The following is a 15396-nucleotide window of genomic DNA, read 5'->3' as shown; positions in this document are numbered from 1 at the left end:
TTCCTGTAACTATGGTGCTTTTGTATCATCAAAGCAATGTGGAAGGGAGGGGAGGGGTGGGGGGATAAAGGCTGTGAGGAAGGGAAGGGGGCCAAGAGAGTAAGAGCAGGGAAGTAGAGCTGGGCAGCGATGTGCTGGCACAGGCCTTTAGTCCTAGAGTGTGGGAGGTGGACGCAGAGGCAGTCCAATCTCTTGAGACTTGGGTTCGAGGCCAACCTGGTCTACAAAGGACAGCCAGGGCTACACAGGCGAGAAAAAAAAGAGAGCAGGCAAGTAGGCAAGACTGAGAAATGAAGAAAAGTAACAACCCTGTGGCATGATAGAGTTTAGACTTCTGGACAGTGAAGGACTCCATGACCAAGACTTCTGAAACTTGTCCTCTAGCCTCTAAAAGGGACCTCCCGTGATTCACATACACGAGAAATAATTATACATAAATTTAAAGAAGTTTGTGCATTTCTTCCAGGGAAGGAGACACAGAAATATTCTGACATACTGCCATCCAGTTCATACACAATGTTACAATATGAGTGTGAAAACTCCCCATGGGCTCATGTGTTGCAATGTCTGGTCTCCTCTTCTTGGAGCTCCTCATGGAGGAGATAAAACCTAGCTGGGTAGTAGTATCCATCCCTAGAGGATACCCAGTCTCAGACTCCTTGTCTTTTCCCTGGCTGCCATGAAGGGAACAGCCTTCTCCACACATTCCCACCACCACGATGTTCAGCCTCGACTGGTTTCTGGCCACACTGGACAGGTAATTGGGTTTGTTGAGGTCATCAGCTGTGGATCTGTGGTTTAGGCAAAGGACTTTGTTTATTGAAATCTTACCTGTTCAGATGTGAGAAGTAGATTCCAGCATCACAGAGATCACCAGGGACTAACATCAACTGTACTCGGTAAGTGATATCTTCTACCACCTCTCGTGGAAGCCTTAAGTCATTGAAGTCATGGCAGAGCCAGAAACAGATATCCAAGTCCAATTCTTAAAAGATGTTTCAACTTTTAAAATTTATTTGTGTATGTGTCCACTACATGTGTGCAGGTACCAACAGAGGGCAGAAGAGGACATCAGATCCCCAGCATTAGAGTTAGAAGTGATTGTGAACGGCCCAGTTGGTACTGAGAACCAAACTCAAGTCCTGTGGAAGAACAGCAAGTACTCTTAATCACTAAGCCATATCTCAAACCCCCTGTATTTCGATTCTTAGAGTGTCACAGTTAGAATGAATTGTGTATTGACCACAGACAAGAGGAAATACTTTGATGGTCTTATACTGCAAGTTAAAGTCTAAAAAGTCCCCAGCTATAAAATGTCTGACCTCATCTGTTAAGTTCCACATCTGGAGAGGTCATGTCAATTCATTGTGTAATACTCAATTTGTACAATAAATGAATAACCTGGAAAAGCAGAGTGTGTACACTTTCACAGATTTTATAATCTGCGAAACTGTGAGCCAAGATTAATGCTCACCCACAGATAATGTTTTATCCATGTCAGTTATTTGGTTGTGATGACAATACAGTAACTAATACATGTAGGTAGGGGAGTGTATGGAGAAAGGAGACTGCAGAGATTCACTGTGAAGCTGGAACCAAAGGCTAAGGCCAACTTAGGAGTCATGAGAATATGGAAGAAGGCATGGATCAGATGTTGACTGAGAAGCTGTAGGGATGAGAAGGACTCACACAATACATTTGGAATAACTCCCATGTTTGCAACCTGCCTCAATGGGCAGTTGGTCCTCATTATCCTCCTCAAGCTGGACAGGTGGCTCATAGTCGAATGTGAATGAGACGGCTCCCATAGGTTCATATACTTGCATGCCCAGCCCCCAGTGACATAGGTTCATATACTTGCATGCCCAGCCCCCAGTGACATAGGTTCATATACTTGCATGCCCAGCCCCCAGTGACATAGGTTCATATACTTGCATGCCCAGCCCCCAGTAACATAGGTTCATATACTTGCATGCCCAGCCCCCAGTGAACTGTTTGGGAAGGATTAGGTGTGGCCTTGTTGGAGGAGGTGTGTCACTGGAAATGGGCTTTGAAGTTTCAAAATCCCAGGACCAGTCTCTCCCTTCTCTGTCTATCTCTGGTCTCTGTCTCTGTACCCCACCCCCAACCCCTCTCTGGCTGCTGCCTGTAGATCAAGATACAAAGCTCTCACTACTGCTCCAGTCTGTTTCCTGCCATGATGGTCATGGTCTAACCCTCTAAAACTATAAGTAAGGCCCCAATTAAGTGCCTGCTTTTATAACAGTTGCTTTGGCCATGGTGTCTCCTTACAGCAATAGAACAATTACTAAAATACTGTTCTTCTACAAGATCCAAGTTGGCATTTGGGAACCCATGTAAGATAGTTCACATCTGCCTATAACTCCAGCTCCATGGATCGAGTGTCCCTGTACAGCTTCCTCAGGCCTATAATTCAGAAAATAAATAAAAACAAAATTTTAAGAAAAAGCAAAATTATTATTATTTTAGGACAAACTATTCTGGTAACCACAATCGTCTTTGTGTGGATAGCCTATACAATTTCTGAGCCTATACAATTTCTGATTCATCACTGACATTTTAAATAATGTACCTAGCAAAAATCTACGGTTTGTTGGGGAGGAGGTTACATAGCTCTAGTTAGCTACAAACACATGTAACTAAGGATAACCTTGAACTTCTGACCTTCCTCAGTGTTAGAAGTAAGCTATGCCCAATTGACACAAGTGCCAGAGCTCAGACCTAGGGCTTTAACAAGTTCAGCAAGGACTCTACAAACTGAGCTATGTCTCTGGCCTTTGGGCTTTTTTTTTTTTTTTTTTTAAAGTGGTGGTGGTGGGAACCCCAACTGTCTAAGTAATTTACATAAATAGGTCCTTGGAGAGCTTTTTAAAACTATCTTTTAACTGGTCATGATGGATTAACCTGTAATACCAGAATGTGAAAAGGTTGCAGTATGATTGAGTTCAAGGCTAGCCTGGGCTACATAGCAAGACCCACCCCCACCTCAAACACAAATCAAAGTAAAACAACTTTTTTTCTTCTTTTTGTTTTTGTATTGTTTGCTAAAAAGTTCGAGGCCAGCCTGGTCTACAGAGTGAGGCCAGGACAGCCAGGACTACAAAGAGAAACTCTGTCTCAAAAAAAAAACCAAAAAAAAAAAAAAAAAAAAAAAAAAAAACCACCCAGGTGGTGGTGGTGCACCCCTCTAATCCCAGCACTCAATAGGCAGAGGCAGGCAGACCTCTGAATTGAAGCCCAGCCTGGTCTACAAAGTGAGTTCTATAACAGCCAGGGCTACACAAAGAAAATGTATCTCAAAAACAAAACAAAACAAAACAAAACAAAAAAAACACCTCAAAACAAAAAACAGCCTTTAATCCCAGCACTTGGGAGGCAGAGGCAGCACTTCTGAGTTCGAGGCCAGCCTGGTCTACAGAGTGAGTTCCAGGACAGCCAGGGCTACACAGAGAAACCCTGTCTCTACAAATCAAAAAAAAAAAAAAAAAAAAAAAAAAACCAAACAACCAAACAAACAAAACAAAAACAAACAAACAAAAAAAAAAACCCACCCAAAAAACAAAAACAAAATAAAAACCCTTCCTGGATCAGAGACATGGCTCAAAGACTCTTGCCCCTGCCAGCCTGGTGACCTCAGCTTCATCCCTGGAACCTACATGGCAAGACAACCAACTCCTACAAGTCGACCTCCACATGCATGCCATGATATGTGTGTGCATGCATGTATACATACACCAAAAATAAATGTTAAAAACATCTAGGCTCAGGTACACAATTCTTTGCCAGCATGAGACACGGTTTAATCTCCAGCAGAGGGGAAAAAATACACCTTATTTTGCTATGAATGAAAAATATTCTCTAAATTTTTATTTGATAAAAAAAATTTGTGTTGCTTGGAAAGACAGAACTAGAAGCTAATTGTAAAACTGACAAGGAAGCAGAATTTGGCTCGGTTTAATTTCTAGTAATTAGAATGACCAACAGTGAAACGGACTGCTTACGAGCTGGCCTTGAACTCAGGGTAGTCCAGGCCGGCAAGCCTTGAACTTGTGATCTTCCTCTGTCAGTCTCCCAAGCTGAGATGAGGGCCTGAACCACCAGGCCTGGCAACAAATGACAAAGGAACCTGGATGGTTGGTTCTATAATTTTGTGAAATTAAAAACAAATATTAGATGATCCAGCACAATTTCCTACAAAAAAAAAATGAGTTCATGGCCATCTTCATGTTAATCTCTTCATAACATTCCTAGCCTACTGATTTCCATGACTGTAATATCCTTCCAAAAACATCAAGCCAAGATGGAGAAATTTACCCATTGCTACACAAGAGCCAAGGATACCGTTTTAGTTTTCGGCATCATTCTTAGACATTACACCGTGACACAGGATAATCTACAGCTAGGCCCTGAATTTGGTATAAAGATGGCTACATATATTTATATAGTCTGCAACAGTGTCTACAAGAGATTGAGAGAGCTGTGTGTGACAAGTTTGTGACAAAAAAAAAAGTTTATCAAAGAGAAGTTTCAAAGTTCACTTTAGGATTCCATTTACAGTCACTGTGCTGTTTTAACTGACACAAGTGTGACTCCCATACAAAAACACTCCCTTCTGAAAACTATTCTGTTCAGTAGTGCATTTCATTTATGCTACAGGATGGGCAGGGATGGGGAAATATGGAAAGCCATCCGTTGGGTTGGGAACACTCAGGGAGCACCACCCAAACCCAGGAGAAGCCCTGCTGCAAAGCTCAAACCTCAGTCCCTCTCTGACTTTACTGTTTGTGTACTTTGAAGTAGCTGAAGTCAGAGGTGGAATACAGAGAGGTCCAGATACTGAGGCCAGATGTTATATGTGAGAGGGCAGGACAAGCGGGGGAGGTGAGTTCCCTGAGAGCATCTAGTAACTAGAGGTTGACATTAAATTACTTTTCACCACAGGAATAGGAAGTTTAAAAAAGGACAGGAGTCAGGCCAGTCTAAATGCTTCTGATCTACCTCAGGTTCTTTACTGCTCCTATGAGATTCCCTGTCAGTGATGTCACAGGGAAGATACGTGGTCTGCTACAGCACTGCCTGACTGCTCTTCAGAACATCCTACAAGGTTCCAAGAGCCTAAAGGATAGTCATTACAGAAACCCTTTTGATGGGGTCTTTTTTTTTTTGTTTCCCCCCAATAAAATAAGCCCATCAGCACCAATTTTCCTGAATTCATGGAATCATTTACCAAAGCAGCATATTCCTTGTCCAGTATTAACGCTGGATTAGGAAGAGTGCTTTTGAAATACAGCCCCTGGGGGCTCAGAATAGTTGTTTGCGCTTTTCACGCTTTTAATCCCAGCACTCAAAAGGCAGAGGCAAGCAGGTCTCTCTGAGTTCAAAGCCAGTCTGGTCTACATAGTGAATTCAAGAACAGCCAGGGCTGCTACAGTGAGAGTCTGTCTCACATACAAAAAAGAAAAGGAAGAGAAATGCAGCCTCTGCTTCTCTTCTCAGAGCATATGATGTCTCAGAATATTCTTCCCTCTGCCTCTGTGCTCACCAGGCTGACTCCAGCTAGTGAAATCATTGGAATTTTGTTGCAAATAAGCATCCATCCCTACCTAGGAAAGAAAGGCTCTTCTGGTATGAGAAAACTGGTTTAGTGCAAACCCCTTCCCAAAAGGGGGTAACCAGTCGCCGAGCTTCCTTCTGTTCCCAGTGCTTAATTTACTACTTGCCTCACATTTTTTTTTTTAAGACTGGTATCCACTTCTGGGAAATCCTGCTGATTTCCAGGATGCTTTTTCAGTCAGCTCCACCTTAAGTGAATTGTTTGAGGTGGGACAGACCCTAAATTGGTCCTATTAAAACAGGTAAGGCAAGAACTCTAGACCCAGGCTGTGAGGAAAGTGGTTCATGGCTCTCTCATGTGGATTCTCTGGTGTTTAATTCAGCAGAGACTCTGAGAGAATTTTTGCTTTACACCCATTACATTCAAAGGCTTCTCTCCAGTGTGAATCCTCTGATGGCGAACAAGCGCTGAGCTATACCTGAAGGCTTTCCCACACTCGCTACATTCATAGGGATTCTCCCCTGTGTGGATTCTCTGATGCTGAATAAGGCCAGAACTGTAGGTAAACTTCCCTCCACATTCCATACATTCATAGGGCTTCTCTCCAGTGTGGATTCTCTGGTGCTGATAGAGGTGTGAGCTCTGGCTGAAGGCTTTCCCACACTCGCTACACTCGTAGGGCTTCTCCCCAGTGTGGGTCCTCTGATGGTGAATGAGGGTGGAGCTCCTGCTAAAGGCCTTCCCACAGTCATTGCAGGCGTAGGGCTTCTCGCCGGTGTGGGTCCTCTGATGGTGAGTAAGGGTTGAACTCCAGCTGAAGGCTTTCCCACACTCGCTACACTCGTAGGGCTTCTCGCCGGTGTGGATCCTCTGATGGAGAATGAGGGCAGAGCTACAACTGAAGCTCTTCCCACAATCCTTACATTCATAAGGCTTCTCTCCAGTGTGGATCCTCTGGTGCTGAATAAGATGTGCGCTCTGGCTGAAGGCCTTTCCACACTCACCACATTCATATGGTTTTTCTCCAGTGTGAATTCTCTGATGCTGAATGAGGTCTGAAGTTCGATTAAAACTCTTGCTACATTCATCACACTTATGCGGTCTGTCTCCCATGGGAAGTCTTTGATGGGAAGTAAGTTTGGAATTCACAGTGAAGCTGTTCCCAAACTCACTGTACTTCTCATTTCTTCCTCCCATATGGGTGAGCTTTTCTTCAACTCTCACTTGGCGAAACTCTTGGATTTTCCCATTCAGTCTTCCAACAGAGGAATTCCCTAGCTGCCTTTGCAGACTGACTTCTTGTTCATAGGCTTCTTCAAACTTAAGACCCTGAGAAACATCCTTTTGGAATGGCCCCAGTATCATCTCACATGACGCCATACCTTCAGAGATTACTTGATCAGTTCCAGCTTTGCAATCACCATCTAGCACAATTAAAAAAGAAATGTATCATATGTTACTTGTGAGAAAATACAAGTCAGAGGACAGATAATCATGTGACTGACATTTATAGTGCCCAAAGTACACGTCCCTCTGCTGGCCTGAAGAGAGGCCTTTCAGGTTGTTTGTATAACTAAAGCAAAGTTAAGACAAATAGGCTAAAGAAACAGAAGGAATAAGGGAGAAGGCAAAGGGCTGGAGAGGTGGCTCAGTGGATAAGAGCACTGACTATTCTTCCAGAGGTCCTGAGTTCAATTCCCAGCAACCACATGGTGGCTCACAACCATCTGTAATGGAATCTGATGCCCTCTACTGGTGCATCTGAATATAGCTACAGTGTAGTCATAAATAAATAAATCTTTTTTTTTTTTTTTTTTTTGGTTTTTCGAGACAGGGTTTCTCTGTGTAGCCCTGGCTGTCCTGGAACTCACTCTGTAGACCAGGCTGGCCTCGAACTCAGAAATCTGCCTGCCTGTGCCTCCCAAGTGCTGGGATTAAAGGTGTGCGTCACCATTGCCTGGCAATAAATCTTAAAAAAAAAAAAAAAAAAAGGGAGAAGGCAAAGTTGGCAAGAAAAGATGTGAACCCAGAGGAAGTCAAGGACATGCTGAGGTGGGAGGAGACGGCCTGCTTTATTGGGAACAAATATTAGGTAAGAGGAGCTAAGGAGTTGGCTCAAAGGTTAAGAGCACTTGCTGCCCTTACAGCGGACCCAGGTTTGATTAACAATACATTTCTACAAGGGGCACATAAGCTCATCAACAAAAGAGTGGATCCTTGGAATAATCTAACAAAACAGAGGAACCGAAAGCTCTAGTGTTCACTTAGACATGGAGCACCCCTTACGTGTTCCAGAATGCCGACATACTAATCCTTTACAAGTCTGTTTGTGACATGTTAAGTCCTGAAAACACAGGGCTAAAGCACCAGGTTTGGTGTTAATAGAATGAGGCTCAGGCAAAGGTAGTGGCTCACACCTACAACCGCAGCACTAGAGTGGTAGATGTGGAAGGATTGGTTATACAGTGTAAGGTAATCCTGGGCTACTTAATAAGTTCCAGGCTGGCCTAGGGTGCAGTAAAACCCTGTCTCAGATAAAGGAATACCTCCATGCATGCATACGTAGACATAAATAACAAGAAAAAACACTGGAGCTCAAGGTTTGTCATGCATCAGCTCTATCATCATGCAGACGGTATCTAAGTTCATTGTTTGCTTGTTTGATGGAGGCAGGGTCTCACGTAGCCCAGGGTGGTCTCAAAGCCACTACGTGGTGAACATATAACAGCTGGTCCACCTGCCTCTACCTCTCAAGTGCTGAGGTGACAAGTTTATGCTACCATACCCAGCTGGTTTCTAATGGTCTTTTTGCTTTTTCCATATATGAGTGTTTTGCCTGCATGTATGTATGTGTATCATGTGCATGCTTAGTGTCTGCAGAGGCCAGAGAGGGCATCAGGTTCCCAGGATCTAGGGCTACAGAAGGCTGTGAGCTGTCACGTGGCTGCAGGGAATCAAACACAAGCTCTCCAGAAGATCAGCTGTGCTCTGAACTACCGAGCCACCCTCCAGGCCTGCTTTTGCACACCTATAAAATGAGGAAAATACTAACTCCTCAGCTATGGAGTTACTGTGAGGAGTAAATGCAAGGTATCTGTGAGACCTCCTAATACACTACAAGTTACCCTATAAATGTGAGTTATTCTTACCATTACTAGTTTTTTTTTTTTTTTTTAAGATTTATTCATTTCTAATGTATATGATTCTATGAATATTATTCTTTGTGTGTGTGTATACACACACACACACACACACACACACCAAGTGTGTGTTCATTGCCCTTGGAAGCCCAGAAGATTGCTTCAGATCCCCTGAAATGGAGTTACAAACAATTGTGAGCCTCCATGTGGGTAAAAGAAACTGAAGACTACACTGCCACTAGCCAACCGTGAAGCTGAGAGGCAGCGTGTTCTGTTGAGATGCCCATGCGCTTACCCAGTGAGAACACGTTCCCATAATTCTCCAGCATCACACCCCTGTAGAGGTCCCTCTGTGCAGGCTCCAAACGCTTCCACTCTTTCCAGATGTAGTACAGAGCTACATCCTCAAATGTCACCAACTCCTGAAACAGCCACATGGCCACACATGCTGACATTGCAAGTATCTGGACTGGTAAGACCAAACAACAGCCGGGAAGGGGCTGATAAGACTCTTTGTGATGTGGGCAGAGGTTGCAGCAATGCCAGCATGAACTTCCACAACAGGGTGCAGCACTGAAGGAACAGTGATGAACGTAACTGCCTTCCAAGAGTCCATAACGGAAGTACATTTTTATTAACATTTATTTATTTGGGGAAAGGGTATTACTGCACACATATGGAGGTCAGAGGTCAATCTGAGATAGTCTGTTCTCTCTAACATGTGGCTACTAGGGATTGAACTTGGATTCCCAGGATGGCAACAGACACTTTATGCACTAAATCATCTCACTGGCCCCAGGTCTGTGGTCTTGATGGACAGAATTAGAATTTAGGGCACTTGATGAGACACCAGAAGGACAAGGGAAGAATGAAGGGAACCATGACTTACCTGGGACTTGGCCTTTAGAAGTGCAGCAGCCAGCATCTCGTCCCCCAGACTGTCCTTGTCAGGAAAGGAAGGGACTTTTGAAGAAGAAAGAGCTGAAGTACAATACCAGGACCAGGAGTCAATCTACCTGCTTTCTGACCCATGGTCACATGTCCCACCAAACCGCCCCGTCTCTCCTTTCATGAGCGCCATACTCTTCTTTTTTAAATTCTTGGTGGGTCTGGGGATCAAGCCCACACTTTGTGCATGATAAGCACTTGTTCTATCCCTGAGCTCCACCCACCGCTCCCTGAGCTCCACCCACCGCTCCCTCTCCACCCACCGCTCCCTGAGCTCCACCCACCGCTCCCTCTCCACCCACCGCTCCCTCTCCACCCACCGCTCCCCTCTCCACCCACCGCTCCCCTCTCCACCCACCGCTCCCCTCTCCACCCACCGCTCCCCTCTCCACCCACTGCTCCCCTCTCTTCAAGCTGGGCCAGAAACCAGTTATGTTCTCATTTCCCTTCCATTACTGCAAAGTCTTTTAAGGGATTCTTAAGCAGAGAAAAGTAAGCAGCTTCCCTCAAGCTCTGACAGAAAACATGACAGCCACACCTCTTTTTCCATCTGCAGATCAAATCTTTATACAATAGAGATGTTTCCTAGCTCTGAACCTGACCACATGCCTTTCCTCATCAGCTGAAAGTTTAGTGTTTGTCTCTAGAGCCTAGCCCACTACGTATAACCAGATCTGATGAAAAGGACCCTACAAGCTGTTTCCTGGGAAACATGGGATCAGCAGACATTACAGTTGAAACCCGAGGCTGTAGCTCAGTGCTGAGTGCTTACCTAACATGGAGGCCCTGGGGTCCATACCTAGTATGTCATATCTCCCACAAGACTCTCTAATGTTTGGGGAATTTTTTTCTGTATATGGATGGAGGTGGCAATGTCTGTGTGCGTGTGGATGCACGCATGCCCTGTGGAGGTCAGAGGACAACCGCAGGTGTCAGTCCCCGTCTACTACCTTATTTGAGACAGGGTATCTTTGGTTTTTCTGCTATGTATACCATGCTGGCTGCTATGTATACCATGCTGTGAACTTCTGAGAATCCTCCTATCTAGCTCCCATCTCCCCATAGGAATGCTGGGATTATATTCTTACTATCCATCTGACTTTAATGTAGGTTCTGGAGATGCAAGCTCATGTCTTCAAGCTTCTGTGGCAAGACATTTACCCAGTCAGCCATCTTTCCAACCCCAAAACCCTTTAATGTTTAAAAAAAAAAAAAAGGTATGAAAATGTCATAAAACACAACAGTTTAAGCCTAACACTCCAGACACAAATCAAGAACCTGGAAAATTCAAGGCTAGCCTGGGCTATATAGTGAGACTCTGTCTGAAAAATCAAACAAGCAAACCAAGTGTGCTGGCCCACACCTTTAATCCTAGCACTCAGGATACACAGCAGGCAGATCTCTTTGACATTCAGACCATCCTAGTATACATAGTGAGTCTCTGGCCAGTCATGGCAGCAAAGTGAGAGCCTGTCTCAAAGGAAAACAAAACACAAACAAGGAAACAACAGAAGGCGATGAGAATGCCCCCACCCCGCCCCCACCCCGTGCCTTACCGCTCTCTAACAGGGGCAGAGGTTCCTGAGACGCATGGTCTGCCTGGGTTTCCATGGGCTGGGGAAATGCTCTAGTCACTGGTCTGCTAGCTGTAGGCTCAGCAGGAGGCACGTTTTGAAGGACTGCAGAAGCAAGAAATCAAAACGGATTTTAAAATGCCTCCTGATGTCAGAAGGAGGGAACTGAACTTCCATACCCAGGAACAGTGAAAAGAAACACACAGGACTACTCCTTTAGATTCCTGTGAGTGATGGCACCTCCTCCCTGTTAGGAGGCCATACAAGAAATCCAGACTTCCAAATTTTGCTCCACCCACCCACCCAACATTTTGAGTAAAAAGTGTTAACAATGAGGTGGCTATCATTCTACATAATGAAATGACGGATCCGAGCCCGGTATGGTATCTCAGACTAGGGAGGCGGGGGCAGGAGGATCAGGAGTTCAAGGCCAACATGTGCTATAAGAAACTTTTCCTTGGGACTAGAGGGATGGCTCAGCAGTTAAAAATAATACTTGGTGCCCTTCCTGAAGACGGAAGTTCAATCCGTAGCACCTAAATTGCAACTTATAACATCTGGAACTTCAAATTCCAAAAAGAAACCTTATCTTAAAAGACAGTTTTAAAAAACTAACCCCAGCTGTGCTTCCTCTAGCTCTATATGAGATCCTGCCTCACAGAAGACACAAGGGGCCAGAGTGCTGACGAGTGGTTCAGAGCACTGGCTACCCTCCGGAGGACCCAGGGGTTGACTCTCACCATTCACATTGGTAGCTCACAACTTTCTGCAACTCCAGTCCCAGGGGATCTGATGCCATTTTCTGTCCTATGGGGACACTACACGCACATGGTACACAGATATATACATAAAATAAAATAGGACAACCTGAGATGAGACCTCATCTCAAAAAGGACAAAAACAACAAAATTACTCCTTTTAAAGGTCAACCAGCTAGACTATTACGAAGACTCTTGTCTCAAAAAACAAACAACAGCAAAAAAGGTTAATCAGAGGGACTGCAGACATGGCTTAGTGATTTAGAGTGCTGGCTGTACTTCCAGAAGAACAAAGTTCAATTCCCCGCACCCTCTGGTGCACATGATATCCTCCTCTGGCCTCTCAGGCACCAGGCACAGCATGCAAGTGGTGGACAGACATACATGCAGGCAATTCACCTATACATTTAAAATAAAAATTCAAAAAAAGTATGCCGTTAAAATATTTTGCTGGGTAGTGGTGGCACACACCTTTAATCTCAGCACCCAGGAGACAGAAGCAGGCAGTAACTTGGGGGCCACCCTGGTCTACAGAGAGTTCCAGGACAGCTAGGGCTACAGAGATAAACTGTCTTGAAACAACAAAAAAGTGAACCAACCACTTGGCATGGGTGGCACAGGCCTGAAATTCTATCTCCTGAGAGGCTGAGACAGGATTCTGAGTGCCAGCCTAGTCTCTATCTCGAAGGAACAGAGACGCACACACACATACAACTTAAAAGCTGGGCATGATGATGCATGACTTTGAACCTAGCACTTAGGAGGCATAGTAGACAGATCTGAGTTCAAAGCCACCCTAGTCTGCATAGAGTTCAAAGACAGCCGGGGCTATGTAGTTAGATCCGTCTCAAAAACAGCAAACAATAAAATTGTTCACCTGCCATCCAGGTGTGGACAGGCCTTCCCCATGCCCTGTCGTTAACCCTAATCTCTCAAGCTGCTCCTGGGGACCAAGAAAGACCACCTGACTGTAAGCACAGGTCAAGAGAGGCCTCGCCTCCTCGGTCCTTTCCTTCTTCTTTGGAGTAACTGCCTGTGAGATTAAAGCAGCAATGACTGGAAACTTAGCACCTTTTGTTCAGTTCTGGGGGGTTTGTTTGTTTGTTTTGGTCTTTCTTTATTGGGTAGGAATCAGGGTATAGCCCAGACTAGCCTGGAATTCACTGGATAGTACAAGTCGGCCTCGAAATTTATATTCATACCCCTGTTTCATTTGCCTTTGTGCTGGGATTACCGATGTGAGTAAGCCAATTTGGCTAATTCCTGGAAATTCATATTAGGTCAGTGTTTCTCAAACTTGTAGGTCGCGACCCATTTGGAAGTTGAATGACCCTTTCACCGGGGTTACCTAAGACCATTGGAAAACACAGATATTTACATTACGGGTCATATCAGTAGCAAAAAAAAAAAAAAAAAAAATAGCTTTTTTTAGTAGCGACAAAATAACTTTATGGTTGGGGGTCAGCACATGAGAAACTGCATTAAACCGTCACAGCATGAGGAAGGTTGAGAACTACTGCTTTAGGTGCTACTGGTGCTGTAATGATTAAGGGGTCAAAATGGAAAAATCATGTTTAGTTTATTTCTAATATAGACACATAAGAGGTATGGAGGTGAAAGGAATATGCTAGTAACTACCATCAAAGACCATCACATATTGTCTTTTCACTACATCCTAGAGAGCCGAAAAGAACCGAAGGTTCTCTGTGTTCATCTAGGTTCTCACTAGTATGGCTAGTGACATACTTAGCCACTTCCGCAGGGAGCCTGCTCCAGCTTGTCCACGAAAGGATATCAGGCAGTAAACTAAAAACCTATCCATATGCATAGGATATGAGATGTTGGTGAGGTCCCCGAGAAACAGGGTTCGTATCTCCTCCCAAGCCCGAGTTCTCACTGCTACCCAGAACTACTGTCACTCTCCGGTTCTCCGATCCAATTAAGGAAAAACTTCCTTCTCCTGCCGCCAGCACAGAAATCGGTGCACCGAGAGTACCAAGTTATGGTGGCAGTCTGTCATCGGCTGTTTTAAAGAGAGGGACACCTCCGTAGCGACGCTGGGAATTTTAGGCACTGGGGCTGGGGACGGTAGGAGACACACAAGCAGACCCGGAGTCCCGCTATGCGACACTCGGGATCACGCTGCGCGCGTGCAGCTGGGGGTGCGGAGCTGGACAGCGACTGCAGGAGGAAGGTGGGCCCAGAATCCCCGCGGGCCGCGGACGTGTGAACACCAACCCCCTTCCCAGCGACCACAGCTTCCACCTCACCGCGAGTCCGGGAGATGGCCCCACTCACCCTGGGGACAGGGACGTAAGACTTAGGGGGCCGGACACGAAACAGGTCCTGTTGGACCCTGTCACAGACCTACACAACCGAGAACAGAACAAAGAACGGAAATTGCCCCTCCCCATATCGTTTCCGGGTCGACCTTTCTCACCACCCACTACAACACCCGAAAGGCAAACGCCCACTTGCTCTCTCTAGGAAAATGGGAGGTCTTCATCTCTCGATGGTTCTCTGACTCCAAGAAGATTGGCGTGCTGGGAAAACAAGCGCACCAGACTGCGCCGCCTGCTGGCCAGGTTTGGAAGAGACGCTGCTTAGTCCTTGAAAAAGCGGGAGGTCCAGGAAATTCCGGGCACAAGTTCTAGTGGCTTTGAGAGTAGTACACCATCACCCAAACCTCCGTAGCAAATATAAGAAACTTGAAGAATCCATTAATATAAATGTACACCATGGGCCGGGTGTGGTGGTGGTGAATGCCTTTAACCCCAGCACTGGGGAGGCAGAGTCAGGAGGATCTCTGTGGTGTTCGAGGCCAGCCTGGTCTACAATACAAAACAAAACAAAAAATAAAAGCGCACCATGGGTACTCAGTTTTTAAAAGATTTATTTTAATAGATTTAATATTTATTTAAATATTTAATATTTTAATATTGAATATTTTAGTGAGTGTTTTCCATGCTTGTATGTATATATGTATGTATGTATGTATGTATGTACACCTGACTCAGATGTAGGTCATGAAGCCGTCACATCTTCTGGAACTGGAGTTATTGTAACGAATGGCCGTGTGAGTGCTGAGAATTGAACCCGAGCCCTCTGGAAGAGCAGCCAGTACGCTTAACTGCTAAGCCAACTCTCCAGCCCTCGGCTTTGCTTTTAGATTGCTTGACTAGCCTGGCTGAAGCCCTGGGTCCCCATCCCCAGGGCTGCATAAACCAGACAATATGATTCGGTACTGTATTCCTAGCATTTGGGAGGTGGTGATCAGGAATTCAAGTTCATTCTTCAGTACATACCAAGTTCAAAGCCAGCTTGGGCTATATGAGATGTCCCACATAATGATTTAGCACTTATGACCCTGGAGGTACACACCTATGATTCCAGTGCTTTAG

At 45.1% G+C, this 15396-nt stretch overlaps 1 protein-coding gene across 4 annotated transcripts; it reads right to left on the bottom strand.

The window, feature by feature from the left end:
- Positions 1 to 992: 992 nt before the first annotated feature.
- Znf3 (zinc finger protein 3) lies at positions 993 to 14403 on the bottom strand. Of its 4 annotated transcripts, none has more exons than XM_076923411.1 (5): positions 14294 to 14403; positions 11220 to 11342; positions 9605 to 9696; positions 9011 to 9137; positions 993 to 6999 (listed from the first exon to the last, which is right to left on the bottom strand). In XM_076923411.1, the coding sequence occupies exons 2-5, from the start codon at positions 11272 to 11274 to the stop codon at positions 5954 to 5956; spliced, it is 1320 nt and encodes a 439-aa protein (XP_076779526.1). In that variant the 5' UTR covers positions 11275 to 11342; positions 14294 to 14403; the 3' UTR covers positions 993 to 5953. The 4 variants fall into 4 exon arrangements, with proteins under 4 accessions (XP_076779526.1, XP_076779527.1, XP_076779529.1 ...); XM_076923412.1 differs by lacking the exon at positions 14294 to 14403 and adding an exon at positions 11027 to 11133 and having other exon boundaries at positions 11220 to 11337; XM_076923414.1 differs by lacking the exons at positions 9011 to 9137; positions 14294 to 14403 and having other exon boundaries at positions 11220 to 11255.
- Positions 14404 to 15396: the final 993 nt, after the last annotated feature.

This window comes from Arvicanthis niloticus, chromosome 24 (genome assembly GCF_011762505.2).
Source record: "Arvicanthis niloticus isolate mArvNil1 chromosome 24, mArvNil1.pat.X, whole genome shotgun sequence".
NCBI lineage: Eukaryota > Metazoa > Chordata > Mammalia > Rodentia > Muridae > Arvicanthis > Arvicanthis niloticus.
This window is presented reverse-complemented; position numbering and strand designations above follow the sequence as displayed.